At 37.9% G+C, this 16,615-nt stretch overlaps 1 protein-coding gene across 1 annotated transcript in view; it reads left to right on the forward strand.

Annotated features, from left to right (window-relative positions):
- Positions 1-16,615, forward strand: part of MAN1A2 (mannosidase alpha class 1A member 2) — a 143,887-nt gene that overhangs the window by 60,527 nt on the left and 66,745 nt on the right. The window contains exons 4-5 of the mRNA XM_021396810.1: positions 9,134-9,252; positions 10,561-10,641. Coding sequence (XP_021252485.1) covers positions 9,134-9,252; positions 10,561-10,641 — 200 coding nt within the window. The remainder of the gene's footprint in view (positions 1-9,133; positions 9,253-10,560; positions 10,642-16,615) is intronic.

Raw genomic sequence — 16,615 nt, forward strand, 5'->3', positions numbered from 1 at the left:
TTCTTAGCAGCTTTTCTGTACGTTTCTGAACTCTTAAAGTAAAATCCCATGACGTTATTCAGAAGATTGAAAATTCTGTCTTTAAAAAAATTTGTAATGAAATGCAGATGTGAAGTGAGATTAGACAAACACATCTTATTTCTGTAATCTGCTTTATAGAAAAATGAGGTACGCATCTACATCAAATGGTAAGGACAAAATTACATCGTATTGGAGTTCAGGGCTCGGGATCGTATAGAGCAGTTTTATTCTCTCTAGTACAATGTCCTTTCCTGTTTTTCTGTTATAAACCAGATGGTTAGCTCTGAGGGGAAAAAAAGTGTTTTCCATTGGAAATCTTTGGACTTGTGTTTGTTTTGTCTTGGTAACAATTTAGATTGCTTGACTGCTATTCCTAAATTTAAGCTTATTTCCTATCATTTGGAACTACAAGCAGAGCATGCAATAAAGAATTAAATTAAGCCCATGCAATCTGTTTTGGATGCTGTTTCAATATTAAGTAAACAAGCATGACAGCTAAGTAGGGAGTAGTTTTCGAGGCTTTAAAACTAAGTATGGAAAGGGCAGCATCATGAACATACATACACAAGATTGGAGGCATGTGTGAGTGTGCTTCACTGTCATCTGAAGCCAGCTGTGAAGCAGCTGTAATTCAGAAGCGTTTAACCGTGTGAGCGCAGCATTGTGATTATGCCCAATATACATCTTTAATCAGATAGTATTCATTGAAGTTTTTTACTGGTCTGATAAAGTTACATGGATACTAAACTGAAATTAGTTTCTCTTCAGCTGAGTGAGGGAAAATTTATAATGTGTTTTGGACCCAAGTGTGTAGCAATGGCCCAAGCTTTTGATTATGTAAAGATGGAAAAGCTTATGTGACATCATAGCTTAGAGGTTCATTTTTTGTGAAGCTTTGCCTGTTGCCTGTCTGGAAAGGAGAGAAGTTTTGTTTACAATTATATAAAAAACTTGTATCTCTGCTGTCTTGGAAGATCAGTACTTAGCTTGCTTCATACGCAAGGTTTCTGCAGCTCTGTTTACACAACCATCCGGGGTCCAGACAGCACTATGCTCTCATATTTGCTGTCAGATATCATAGAATTACCTTGTTTGCTGCTGGATCTAACTGATAGTTACTCGTATTTGAATTCTGCATGCTTCTGAGCCATCGTTCACAGATACTCCTCTTAAATTTTCCACTTCCTGATTTCTCAAAAGTGCTCCAGATCTGTATTTTTTAGTTTTGATTGTCTCTTGTGTGTAGCTCATTGTCATCATCATTCACTTACCCTTATTCTGTCCCCTCTGATGCTCTTCTGTCCTGTTCCTCCGTTGTACGCAATTTCATACTGTCTCCTCTCCCTTAATACATTCTTAATCTGTAGTTTGTTCTGATCTTCACACATTGCAGCCTTTTGTTTATCATTAGGTTTTGTTCTTCTGCTAACTTGGCTTGGAGTTCCAGCATTAATCTTAATTACGGTATACACACAGTCCATTCTTTCCTCCTTCTGTTGACGCTAAAACTTCAGTTTTGCATTTGTGGTTATTTTGGTTTTAAACATAACAACAAAAGGAAATAATAGTAGAAAAACGTAGAAAATTGAAATAGTGTGGTACTAACGTGCTGAGTCCTGTTCAAATTTAGTTTTGAGAACATTCAGGCTTCGTAGTAGAGGGATTGCATTCTGCTCCTGTATGAATTTTGAATTAAGCTGAAAGGCCAAGAGAGCAAAGCAACTATGGGAAGCTCAGAGAAGAGAAAGGTTTACTGCAGTATAAATTCAGAGTTTTTAACTTTGATTCTTAAGGCGATAGCTACTTAAACAGCAGTTTGTTGATTAATAGTATCCACCTGCAGGTCCACTTGACAATGGATTCAAAGAATTAGCATACACTTCAGTGCTTTGCTCCTATTACTTTTTCATTTATGAAATAAAGGAAAGCTTTATATCAATTATTTTATTTTGTTTATGTGATAAAATAACTTAAGTGCCTGGTACGAAAGATTAGGAACTTCTTTTCATGTTGTCTATTATCAGCAAATTAACAGAACTGAGCAGTCAACGTACTTAATGTTTTGTTCTGCTTTTTTAATTAGTCTAAAATTTTAAAGGCAATTGGTTTCTCCATGGATGCATAAAAGCTTATTTGTTGCATTTTATGGCTGAGATGGAATTGTATGTTGCAGTTTTATATGAAAAGCATTGCTTCATTGACTAATTTTGAGGCACTTGTTTTTGGAGTGGAATTAAACTCTGTTCAAAAGTTGAATTCATTTTCTTAAACATTATCTTGTTCATTGTGAGTCATTAAGATATTTTACAAGTTCTGTGCTTCAGTTGTGGCAGCTTTATTGCCAGGGCCTCATTAGAGATAAAGAGAACTGGTGCGATAATTGTTTGCTTTTAATTTTTATACTGTTTATTTTTCTACCAGGTCTGTAATTGTCTGTTGCATTAAGAAATCTTGCTGCTGTACAATCTGAAAGCTCAAGTTCTTTGAATCTTTTTGAGCAGAAATTGCTACATGCTGAAACACGTAGCCTCACCTGGACTACGTGTTTCAACTATGCTTAAGCTGGTCAGGCAAGAATACCAGTAATGATATATACATACACATATATATGTATATATATCTTAAGACTGTAATAACTTAATACCAGGCTGAGGTTACCTGGGAAGTATTTTCACTCTAGTGCTAAAGATTAAAACACTTCCCTGTATGAAAAATAACAGTGCTAGTCTTACAGGTTCGATGTATGACAGCATGTATGGCCTCGAAGAGGCTTTGGATTTCCCCTTTTTTTTTCCTGGAGTCACTGAGATTGGATAGGGAGAATCTGCTCTGTGTTTAGACCCATCCCAGCCATCTGGTTAGTGCTGTACTGCACTGAAACCAGGTTCACCTGTCTGAGGCAAAATTTAACTTCAAACTGAGTTATCCTCTCAAGATGTTGCTTCTCTAAGAGTCCTTTTGCAGATTGATTCCCCCAGTAAAACACGCTGGTAATCAAAAATGTTCTGCACCAGCAGAAGTAGATTCTCTTTCCAGTGGATGGAGTTTGGCCAGGGCCCTGAAAAAAAAAATAAATTGGGTATTGGTCACTGAGACAAATACTATTTCTGCTACAAAAGATGTGTTTTAGATTTAAAGCTTTGTCGTTCAGTAGGATCATCCCATGATCTTGCTGCTTGAAAGTGAAAATCTTGTCCTTATATCTAGACCTCTGGTCTCCGCAGATCACTAACTATATATTCCAGTTTCCTAATGCTAATGAAGAGAACCGGGCTTTCTGGAGTGTAACTTAGTTCTGTAGCTGGGATGCCTGACAACGTGTTTTCCTTCAAGCATCTTCAACACTTCCCTTAGCTTTTATATTTGATGGTGGTATCTATAGATTGACTATGTAAACAAGGATAAGAATCTTGTATGTTTCTGCCAGTGGTTTTGGAAAGTATTAAAACCCAACTTAGATTTTAAAGGAACTGTAGAGGATTCCACTTCTGGGGTCTTTCATCTTTTCTTCTTAATCACAGAGTCATAGAATGGCTTGGGTTATAAGGGACCATAAAGATACCTATTTCCATCTTCCCTTAAGAAAATATTTCATTTTCAGTCATTGCATAAGATAGAATGATGAGAATGGTTACACATACTTTTTAGGCCTGTTGTATTTGTCTTTCCTTTTAGTGGCTTCACAGTAGTTTTTCTTTAGGCCAGTTTCCTTGGCTTGGTTTTTGCAGCCCTGCTTTGACGCTGTGCATTTTGATAACAAAGGATCCTTTTGAGTGATCTGCATTTCCTTAAGTTTCTGGTATCTGTTGTCTGCCAGAACTGTTTTGACAATGCCACCTTTCTTTATTCCTGGTGCAAATTCTTGGGTCAGGTAATAACTCTGCTGGGGAACTCCTGTAATTGGTCCTTGGCTAGCTTCCAAGTGTATTGTAACACCTGTGTTAGAGTGCAGCAGACACTAAAAGGGAAGGAAAAATAACTGTTACTTTCTGTAGTTTTAGTTATTTGGAATCTGTTGGCCATACAAATTCCAGCTTTGCTTTTTCTCAAGTCTGGCCCCTTGCTGTGGTGGGCTAGCCCTGGTCAACAGCTCAGTACCACACAGCCCCACATACAGCACAAATGGGAAGAGAACGGGAACATAAAAAATGAGTCAAGGTAAAGATAGTTAAAATAGTGATGGAGTGGTGAAGAGGTACAACAAGTAAAAAGGCAATCACTTGGCACCTCCCACAAGCAGACCCATGCCCAGCCAGACCTAAAAGGATGGCTACCTGATAGACCCAGCCCTCTTTCACTCCTTTTTTTTTATTGCTGACATTATATGGTATGGATATCCATTTGATCAGTTTGGGTTGGCTGTCCTGGCCGTGTCCAGCCCCAGCTTACTAACTGATGGTCTGAGTGTGGGGAAAAGAGAAAGCCTTAGTGTTGTTCAAGCACTGCTTAGCAGTAGTCTGAACTCTGGTATGTTATCAGCTCTGTTTTAGTCACTAATCCAAAACACAGCACCATACAGGCTGCTTATGAAAAAAATCAATCACAGCCAGACCCAGTATACCATGTCACCCCTCAGCTTGGGCTAATGAAAGCCCCAGTGGAAATATTTTCCAGAGGTAATTGGATTTGTGTGTGATATATGCCTCGTTGAAGTAAAGAGTAGATATGAGTGACAGGTCAAATAATAAAAGTTTCCATGAAGTACCTGCTTGATGATTGTTTTTCAACTCAGAGTGCATTACTGCAGTTTGCTGGCAAATAATTTATCATAGAATCATTTGAGTTGGAAGGGACCCTTAAAGGTCATCTAGTTCAACTCCTCTGCAATGAACAGGGACGTCTACAGCTAGATCAGGTTGCTCAGAGCCTGGTCCAGCCTGACCTTGAATGTCTCCAAGGACAGAGCATCATCTTGTTCCTTCTTTACATGCTGTGTCAGTATCTCAAATTTTTGATGTCTCCTTTCAGTTTGTGCATTTTCTCTAGTACCTTAGCACTCACAGTCCCTTCTTTTTCCACATAATAGATGCATTAAGCATTGCATCTAGTGTCAAATCTTCTAAATATTTATACTTAACCTTTTGTTGTAAAGAAAATGGGCTACTTATTGTCCTCATACTCTTTGTCATGGAGCACACGACAATGATCTGTTTTCTCATACTTTGGTAGTCTCTTGTGGGACTTCAAAAAATTAAATAAAGCAGTTCTTCGTCTAGCACTTCAGCATATTGAAAGAATTTGAGATAGGAAGACCAATTTTCTTTTAATAGTCCTACTGTTTACACAGTCATATCATTTGCTAGATATTTCAGACTGTGGATTCATGTACTGTCAAACACAGGAATTATTTGTCTAATCTCAGGAAACTGAAGCCTACTTAAATATAAACCTGACTTACTATTTTGCAGTCTTTTTGAGTAATACTCTTCCTTAATGATTTTGTTAATAGTTGAGCTATTTTGCTACTAAATTCCTTTCATTAGCTCATGATGAATGTTCTGTTTTATTTAGAAGAACGAACATTGCATTCATTTGACAAACTTCATTAAATTTGGAGCTCAAACAACTAGAACTGTAATTATATGGAGAAGAAACTTCCCGATTTGACACTTGTAAAATTGAACCATTTTGGAATGAGTTATTATCTTATGCAACATGACCAACTGAGCCTTTGTATTGAACAGAGGCAGGCCCTGGGGAGAGTGCCTTCAGCTAGAAGAGTTATTATCTATTATGATTTAATTGTTTTATAGCCTTTTTCACGACAATGAGACATCTGCTCTCCATGTATCCAGAGCAATAACACATCAGATTTGTAGAGGTGGTAGTAAGCATTGTATTCTCCTCTAAATTATCTGATTGTTTAGAGTTACTTAATTACTTTTCAAACGACTCATGCAATTGAAGTCCATGAAGACTATCCTCTTGTCCTTTAAAGCAAAAATTTATTAATCTTTACATGGCTATGAAATTTAAAAAAAAAAAGGAAAAAAAGAACAAAAAACCCCACATGCTCTATTATGAATGGAAAATGACTTCGCTTTGAGAGTTAAGGGTGAATGGTGTGCATCACCAATAGGAGGAATTACAGCTGCCTCTCTGTTGTCTGTTCTCACCATAGTGCTATGTGCAACTCTAAAGCAGGCCATTGAACTCTTACTTCAGTTTTCAGCTGTTGCTTTGCTGGTACTGCAGTGCATTTTAAGATGGAAGAAGATAGCCATGACAACATCACTGCCTATTCTGGTTAGCTTGCGAGCTGCAACAGAAACAGGAATCGAGCAGAAGCTTTTCATATTTAGGATCAAGTTAAGTATGACATCTCCTACACAGAAATACCTGGAGTTCTCCAAGAAAGAAAGTGAGAGCAATTAATTTGAATCTCTCACCCAAGCTACTGTAGCCCGCAAATAGTTTTCAGTTGTACTTATCTTGCTACATGGGACAGCTAAGGTGTTATGTTGGGATTGTTATCCTCTGTAATGGAATTTGGCACTGCACTGGAGGTGTTATTTCTTACAGTACATACGCACTACGCTGTCATTTCCTGAGAAGTATAGGTATGTGAGTGGCCAGTTGTCAAAAGATATGTCCCTGTGTCCTCCTAATCTATCCTCTGTTCTTGTAGACACGAGATTTCTGGAAAACGAACTTAACACTTTGGACTCTTGCTTCTCAATGTCCGTTTGTGGTAGGAGTGAAATTTATGCTGCCCAATTGACACTTAAAGAAGAAGACTGGGTAGAGAATCTGTTGCACCTTATTAACTGTTATCTCTTGACTTTTGGAAATGTATTCCCAAAAAATCTGAAAAACAAAGAGTGCTCTTCCCAGTCTTCCCTGGGAAAGATATTCTGGTGAGCAGTTAGGATTAATTACTGCATCTGTAAGAGGAAAATGGAAAAATAAACTAAATCCATGTGAAATAGCAGCCTACGATCGGTAGAGAAATGAATATTTTTTTGTGTGTTGGAATACAAATGCTGTATTTAAGAGACCTTTGTAAGAAATGGTTAATCTCTTCCATATAATCCAGAAATTACAACCGTATTGATTTGTATCTCAGAAGGAGGCACTTGTCTCTACTCAGGGGAAGTGGCATGTATAAGCACAAGCAGCTTTTCTAAGTAGTGCTTTGTTGTGCATTTGTGGGTCTAGGAAAGATAGACAGAAAAGAGAGAGGCAAAAAGTCACACAAGGGAGAGCCTGGAGTGCAGCCCAGAAAAAAATGATTAGAGTATGAACCTACACCTCTAATTGACTCTTGGGGGGAAAAATGCTGAGAAGTCTGTTTTGTTCTGTTGGACTGTGTTTATTTCTGTGGCTGCAAACAATGAAGGAGGATCTTACATGAAAGAGATTGTCAGTGTATCCCTATTCCCTCAAACATCTTGTGTACTTGGAAACGTTTTCATTGTGGTTTAAATAAAACAACAGAAATTACTTTGAGTGCCATAGCAGTGTTGCACATTCTGACTTTACATCAGAACTACCTTGTCAGCTAGAATTGAAATTAGTCCTTGTGTTATGATCCAGTTGGCATCCCTCTGAAGTGAAAAATTACAAAACTGTCGTATTGTGCATATGGAACAGTACAAAGTTAAGTGCCTTCTGTAGCTCGCCCAAAAGCAGCACTCATGAGCAATGGATTTCGGCACTGTGCTGAAGGTGTTAAGCATTACGGTACTTATGCACTGAACTGCATTCATTTCCTGAGAGTTATAGGTGTGCCTAGTGGCTAACTTGTCAAAAGATGTGTCTTCTGATTAATCTTAAAAAATGTAGCGTATCCCAATCTGTACTTGAATACTCTTAACATACCGCAGAGTTAAGGCTTTCTGTATCTAGTTCAAATTCATTAAAAAAGATGCACACTTGTTTTTGAAGGAATTATTTGGTGATTACTTTGTGAGCAAGATTATTGTGTTTAATTTATTATTATTCAGAGAATGAAATTAACTTGAAAGTAACAGTTACTTAGGTCTTTAAAAGAGTTACTGTGAGGTTATTGACTCAATTAAGTTACTATTGTGCTGTAGGTAAAAAAAAAAAAAATAAATAAATCCCTAAGTACCTAAAATGCAGAAATGAATGGAGAGAAACAACCACGTAGCAACACTGTCCTGTAGAAATTTAAACATGGAGGAAAAACATATTAACAAAATAAAATTGGGTTAATCTGTTAAGAGACTACTTGTCATAAAACTGCTAATCATATAGTTACTGCATTCTTCATGGAACATTGGTATGTACAGTGTAATTTGGCTACTTCCTTAGTGCCTAGTAAGGTTTACAAACTCCATGAGAATAAATAAACCTGTAGCAGTTCTTGTGTTCCTCCAGAAGCAAAGATCTCTGCCTCCTGAGGGCAAGAGCTTAGGTTGGGATGGTCTAAGGAGGTTGGAGCTTGTTCAGCTGTTTTCTTCCTACAAACCCAGGAGTTGGTCATCAATCAAGTGCTTCTGTTTCAGATGGCATTTTAGGATAAAGCATCACTGATATTCATTTGGCTTCAAATGTTCCTCTTTGATGATTATTCCAGAATTCATTAGTACCTCAGAGTTTTGAGGCTCAGCAGACAAGAAAGTGAAAAGTCTTGGTGCTGTGGCTTTATCTTTCAAGCCAAGCCAAGGCACCCTGCTTGTCCATCAGTGCTTTCAGGCTCTGGTTAGCTTTCGTAACTGTTCAGTAGTAAATGTTGGGAAATGCAAGACATTGCTGCATATACGAATTGCTTTATCTTTTGTGTGTGTGTTTTTAAACACTTCTGTCCTAGAATTCCTAGTTTCTTGAAGCAGAATGCCTTTCTGTCCTTCACTTGTGTGAAGAGAGTAAGAGTTGCTCATTTTCAAGGTATGAAAACAGATAAGGGATTTTTTTTTGTCTTTTGTTGTCTTTTCTCCCCAGAATCCAAACTATGTCAGAGAACTGAAGCTTTGAAAGAGATGTGATCCTCTTATGTACCTGCTAATTCCTTGCTCAATTTGCCTATTCCTTTTACTGTCATCTTTTAGTAACTTTGTTTTACTGCTGCTTGGGTTATTTTCTTATGCTTGTGATGTTCAAGAAAATAACCATCATTTGTAACAGAAATCCTTCTTTTTGCATGTAGGAAACTCACAAATGGGTGCTACCATAGTAGATGCACTGGATACTCTTTATATAATGGGGCTTCATGATGAATTCCGAGAAGGACAAGAGTGGATTGACAAAAATCTTGATTTCAGTGTGGTGAGTAGAACTTGTCCTAATATTTCTCGAATTCTTTTCATGTTGCTCTGCCTGGAGGGAGAAGGAAGAAGTCTTTCAGCTGGAGCTTGCATCTGAAGTTCCCTGTTTCTGACTTTATATTTAAAAAAAGAAACAACACAACAGAACACTTTCCATGCTCCAATTATAATTAAACATACATCTACTATTTTCAAAGTACAAATATAGTTAGAGAGTGAAAGAAAAGTGATCAGTGAGAATCAGCAGGTCCTTTACGGAAGAAATGAATGCAGAAAAATAAGGATTTACTAGATCATAGTAGCTGGAAATAACTGAGTTGTGAAAGAGGATTTCTCCCCAGACCAACAAAATGAAACACTGATATTCAGTCAGAATTGAGCAAATGTTTCTTGTTATTCTCATATTAAATCCTCAATTTCAGAAAGGATTTGTTGGTTGTTTTTTTTATATATATTTACTGTCTGGCAAACGTGAAAGAAATTCTAATTCATGCTTTTTTTTAGTTGGTGCCAAATGATTATTCAGTCTAAAACTGAAGACCCTAAATATGTCAGAGATCGTGTAGACATAATGGTGCCGTCATGAATGTGGAATAAGTTAACTGCTATAGTTTTTGTCTGTTCTGAGGCTGTCTCTTTATGAATTTGCAGAATTGATTTATGATTTAGGTGGAATAAATTTACATGTCACACTGGAGGTTAAATTACAGCTTGCTGTGTAATGAAGGTTAACAAGTTGCCTTAAATATAGAAGACTTGAATGATTTTCTTATGTCTCAAAGTTTTTAAAAAAAAAGTTATTCTTTCCCACCATCCCCCAACAGCTTCAATTGCACTTTGTAGTGGTAATATGATCAGAGAAGAAGAGAATAACTAATTTGATTTTTAAAAAGTCAATTCCAGTTCCAGCTTCAGTTATCATTGTACCGTGAAGGTATGCACAGGAATTTCAGTATAGATTTAGATATTGAAATAATAAAAACCTTTGGTTTAGGATATAGAATCATACAGTCATCTAGGTTGGAAAAGATCTGCAAGATCCTGAAGTCCAACCATCAAGATGACCTCCCAAGCCCCATCACTAATCCATGTCCCTTAGTGCCATGTCCAGTGATGGGGATTCCGCCAGTTCCCTGGGTATCCCATTCCAGCATTGACCACCTTTTCCACTAGGAAACTCTTCCTAATACCAATCTAAATCTGCCCTGGCACAACTCAAGACTGTCTTCTCATGTCCTATTTGCCACAATGGTGTTTTTTTCATTGATTAGAGAGTTGGTTAATTATTTACTTTTTCTTCATATTCCAGAATTCTGAAGTGTCTGTTTTTGAGGTCAATATTCGCTTCATTGGAGGTCTTCTAGCAGCATACTACCTGTCAGGCCAAGAGGTAAGGAGGCTAGAAGGCGTCTGTGAAATGTTATGTATTCTAGTAAGTAAAGTTTGCATATGAAGAATTTTTCTTAGAATCTTGAGGTGTCTGTAGTTTGCAAACTAATTTCACAGTAATGAGTTGTACCGAGTTTCATGGAATCTTTAAAACTTGTTTCTGTACAGGTCTAAGCTGATGTAGGATCCCTTGTTAGAACTTGGAAACTTCTTTTATTGAGATGTTTTCAAAAGAAGTCCACTTCAGTAAACATCAACCTGAAATGTCAAGTTCCTGTTTTATACTGCCAAAAATAACTTGCTCTGATAGTCTGTAACTCCACAAAGTAGAAATAATCATTTTTGTCACTTGTCCTGCAAAGGTATAGGTTTGCTTCACAAAAGCGGTACAGCAATCTCCTTGCCATTTTCGCAGTAACAAACAGAAATATCAAGCCAATTCCATCCCAGTTTTAACACATATTAAGAAAGATAGGAGACTTACACTTTTGAATGCTTATCCAAAGGCATGCTTGTATTCAAAGGATGCATATATCCAAAGACTTGCAATCATGGATGACTTTGGTCTTCCAATAACTTTGTGATTTCATGCCCCATTACGTCACATATTTTAACAAAACTGGAGCCTGACCCAACTTACAGATTTACTCATAGCTCACATCTTAACAGCTAACTTTCCTTTGATCTGTTGCCCATGTCATTGATTTTATCTTTTTTATTACTGGACATTCTGTAATCCACTGCCTAAGACATTAGACTTCCAGCCATGTTTCACAGATTAAGGTTTGATACGCTTTCAGGTATCCATACCTATTCTTTCCATTTGTTTAGGGGACCACCATGTATGTGTATTAACAAGTGCTCAGAGATTTGTCCACTACTTTAACAGGAACTGGGAGAAACCCTGTATTTGCTATCAGTTTAAGTCTTTGGCATCATGCTGGGGCCCATGAATTTTCTTGTTAGGAGTGACTTTTTATTGGAAGAAGAACATAGTGACACAGCACAAATCCGGTGGGGACCTTGAAAAAAATTGTGAGTTCATTTTTCAAGTACTTACTCTTCATCCTTCTTGTCCACATTCTGCAAGAACTGTGTCTGCTGCGGTATGAGTTGCAAGCAGTCCTTTCTGTTGCACTGATTTGTGGTCTGTTAGAGGAGGCCTGAAGGAAAAGAGAAGCATGGAATTTTGCTGCTCCATTTCCTTTATAGCAGCTTAAGAACTGAGCTTGCCTTCGTGGCAGTGAGCCTTTCTCTGCCTCCAGAATCTGTCAGGCTTAGTTCTTACAGCAGAGTTTCCTAGGAGCTCAGTACTTTACTCTGATGATGTGATCCTTACCCCATTGTTGCAAATCAACCTTTAAAACTGATTGCTGTGGCACCTCCGCAGGGAGACAGCCTTCACAGCAGCTATTGCTTGTGCCAGTGTGCAGTGAAATTCCAGCCCATTTACTTTACACTTTCACCCTAACAAAAGGCATAAAAATCCCTGAATGATCATCCCACATATTTACTTGAGGCAGGTGCTGAATTTCATCTAGATCAGCATTATTAACCTACTAGTTTTCTTCTGAAGACCCTCAGAACACAAGCATTCTTCTGCTGTCAGACATAAGAAAGGAAGACTGGTTCTAGCAAAGCTGTTTCATGAAGAGTAGTCTCAGCTGCTTGTGGTTTTCAATTTGTGCCAAGGAGCAGTTGCAACAGCTAAGCTGTGGAACTGTTACAAGGAGTCATGATTCCTACTTTAGTGTAAGTGAGCTCAGCAGTGTGATGAGGAATGCTTCCCTTCTAGAAATTTTTATTTTTGTCACTTGGACCTCAGATCACATTAAGTACTATGTGATCACTGAAATCTTCAAGCATTAAGCAGCAGAGCAGTCCCACATCTTTTCAGCTAGGAATGTTGATCTTGTCTCTGGATAACTTAAACTAGAGCGTACCCTTGGAGTCATTTACCATGAACATGAACAACCTCAGAGGAAGTGCAGCTATCACCAGTAACTGAATTATTTAGATAAATCAGTAAGTACTCTGGCACTAGCACCTTATCAAAAATGCTTTTGCCCCATTGTGTAGATGGGTGCAGCCAAAACTGAATGCTTTGCCTGCATTCTAAGGCTGGGTGCTCTCTCAAATTGTGGGTGCTGAGCTGACTGTTGCCTTTTAAAAATATTTTTATGGTATCAATCTCACTGGTGGATTTTAAACACTTCATGATTTGTCAAAGAACATTCCTGTCAAGTGGTCATGTATATTATCTTTCTTTTCCAATAGAACAACCCATAAATAACTGTTCAGGCTGCATTTATTTCAAATAATTTGGCATATAGGACTGCTTCTGGTGCTTCAGAGACTAGTTAATTTGCCAAGTTGGATAATTTCTCTGCTGTATATCTGCTGTATATGCTGTATATGCATGAATGAGATGAGCAAGGAAACCTGAGTCTTTTCAGTAATTGAGCCCAGCAGACAAATACATTCCTCTGATGAGAACTTATTGGAGTCGCTCCTTTCCCAGGTAAACTGTTGAATACATCTTAGAGGTGCAATTTTTCAATCTGTTTTTCTCCCTTCAGTCTATGAGAAGGGAAGGAATTCATCAGCTCAGGTTTGGGGAATGCTTTATTTCTTTTTATAACTGTATTCAAGTGTGAGGATACAGTTTTCAGCCGCAGTGACGACAGGCAAGTCTGATCCAAGTATTTGGTGTTTTGCATGATTAGTTTATGAGCATGTACATAGGCTTATTCCTCTAAGGGAAGTCTTTATATAGTGGTATCCTTCCTGTGTTCATCAAGCTATCATTTATTTGATCATATTCCCTCCCTAGTCCATTTTGTTATTCCAGTCTATCAGCATAGTTTATCTGTATGCTTTTCTCCGTTGTATGGAGAGGGTAATTGTGCTTGATAGGATTTTTTTCTGTTTATTGGCCATAATGCTAGATATTGGTCATAGCATTTAATTGTCTCATTTGCTGCTACAATTAGAAAAATGTTACTTAAAAAAATATATATTTAGCATAACTAGTAGCATGACCCTGTGGTCTCCATGGTGTATTTCAGCTGTCACATTACAGGTCTTGCTTAGGTCATCATCAAATGTGATCATGCTTTTAATGATGCTGTTTACTGTTGATTGTATACCTTCTCTTTTCCATGTGTCAAATGAGGTAAACAGAGGTAAAATATATAATGACTTGTTATCTAAATTAACCACACTGTTTCTCAGTAATGCCTGGAACAATCCTCTAACTTCTGGAGCCAGTGTCTTCATTATGCTTGAGAGATGACTGTAATATGGTTGATAATATAACAAAAATAGAAATGAAATGTTAATTTTGCCTTCTTCAGAAGTAAACACTGAATGTTTCAACTTAGGATCAAAATCAATCTCATCTAAATATTTAAGAAACCCACTTTATGTGGCCACATTAAGCCTCAAGTATTTGTGTATTCTTGTGTGTCCTGCTGGTAAAAATATTTTTCTTTAGTTATGAATCCAAGTTTTTTTATAATTTGGAACCATCTCCATCACAACATTATTTAGCGTTTTCCCAAGAACAATATGTTACTTTATGTTTGTTCCAAGTTAATTCCCTAGATGTACTGTATAAGACTGGTCTGTTCCTTAACTTCTAATCCAAAATTAATAATAATCTCTATATAATTTTATCGTATGTAATAACATGAGGATAGAAATGGTTAATGAAAATGTTATGTGTATACTGAGATCAAAACAGGCTAAAACACTGCATAAAAACAAAGGATACTATTCTAAGTTACAAGTTTATTACAAGATTCAAGTTGGCTATTCTTTAAATTCTCTTCACTGAGGAGGATGTGGTTCCTTTGTTTTCTGGAAATCAGCCATACTGTATTAGCTTGTTGCAGCTCTGAAATTGTTTCATGGTGTCTATCGAGTTGTCCAATTTAAGATTTTGTTCCAGATGACAGTCCTGTTTTTTGTTACTTTTTCTCAGGCTAGCATAAAGTTTTCACAATGTATGTTAGTATGAGTACATTCGTTTCTCAGCACAAACCAGTTATTTGATTGGTCTTGATTGGATATATGATTAATTATGTGTTCTTCCCCTTCTTTTAGCCACTGTTGTATATCTGGGTCTTTTAGGGCACTAGAGTAGCTGATACTAATCTGAGGAAGGACAGCAGGATTGTTTGTAAAATCACCGTCTGTCCAAAACGCTCTTAACTTCTGGTGCAAAAAAGCAGTAACCATGCAATCAATAAGAGTGAATGACACCAAGCAGAAATGAGCTGGCTGATTTTTCTGCATTAATGCTGGAACTACAAGCTTGCCCAAAGACCGCAGCTAAAAGCTATAGTAGAAGCTACAGCATAGATCTGTGAAGAGTGTGCCTGAATAATGTCAAATCGATGAGAACAGGCTACCAAGAGACCAGAAATTGCAATGTCCCCAGGGCCTTGGACAGTAAAATGTCTGCTGTCAGAAGCTGATATAGGGTATCATTTTGGAATCTTCAGCAGAAAAGGTTTTTTCTCAAAGTGGGCTAAATTAAATGGTCCAAGAGCTGCATTTTTCGTTACACTGTCCCCATGTTTGGTTGGAGAAGAAATAATAAATACAAGGAATAGCTCACAGACTAATGCTGCCAGTAGAACCAAGCTGCCGTTCTTTATGTTAGCTATGTGAAGTTTTTTAGCTCATAAAAGCAGATAAAAATTCCTAGAGCATCTTGCAGCATCCAGGCCCACTGTTCCTCATTTCTGAAGACCATCCAAAAGTCAGCAGTGAAGATGCTGAAACCTACTAGGAACAGTTTCTTTGCTTCCAAGCCTTTGTGAAGACACTGTAAGACTTTCTGCTTTCCAAATGGGAATTTGTTCAAGGAAGGAGACAAACAGTGAGACAGACAGCTGTAGATTCTGAGAGATACACCTATGCAGAATAACCCTATGATTAAATACATGAAACTGTCATAGGACCAGTAAAGCATGAGCAAGATCAAGGACAATGTCACTATGCTTTCACAATTAAAGAAGATATCAAAGTTAACTGTGTTGTGTTTTTGAAATCTTCTAATTTTTTAGAACAGCATTTGAAGTGTCACTGTTTTTAATTCTGTGTGGTTCCTGCCAAATAGCTGTACCCACTGCTAGAATAAGCAAGATACTCAAATGCTGAGTGTCTGTCAAACTTCTTGAAGAATAGGTAGATAAAGTCCAGAATTCAAAACAAATATTCAGGAGTAGTAATCTCTTTGTGGTGACCCCAATTGTAGGCATGCCCACTATCTCTGAGGAAGGATACTATGGCATCTCTCCAGAGGCTGAAAGCCTTTGAGTCCTGCTTACTCCCTGGAGCTTTTGAAGAAGTTGCAGTTATCTTCTTTTTCTGAGTCAGTTTTAGTTCTGAGGACCATCCTGCTATCACAGTCATCCTCACCAAAGAAAGCGGAAAGACAACATAAGGCAGAGAAAGTGAATTTCTGATATGGCCAGAACCAGTGAAACTGGCTAACCGTGCACTGCGGGAAATGTGCCCATTGAGAAGGGACTGGGAGGCAGTAACCCCCTTCTAGTTCTCTGATGAAACCAGTTTTCTGAGTAAATGTTTGCAGGAAAAACAAGAGCAGCAGGAGGGGAAGCAGCAGTGCCACCATCTTCTAGGTGTTATTCAGGACCTCTTCTTACTCATTCCTTGCTCCAAGAAGTTTTCTCTGTATAGTGATTCAGTTTTTTATTGTGGAACAAGTCCTAGCCATGCAGAAATGAGCACCATCCTCTGATGGTTGCAGAGTTATTTGCATCTCCCGAGCTGATGGGGTCTCCTGCCTTCTACATGTCAAGGCTGCACTTTTCTCATGTCCACAGCCCCACTCACCCTTGTTTGTGACACCATGTGGCAGGCCCTCTTTGCCATGAATGTACTAGGACTTGGTATTGCCCAAGGCACTTGGTAAACTCCAGATAGCAGTGTTCCTTCCCCCT

This window comes from Numida meleagris, chromosome 1 (genome assembly GCF_002078875.1).
Source record: "Numida meleagris isolate 19003 breed g44 Domestic line chromosome 1, NumMel1.0, whole genome shotgun sequence".
Lineage (NCBI taxonomy): Eukaryota > Metazoa > Chordata > Aves > Galliformes > Numididae > Numida > Numida meleagris.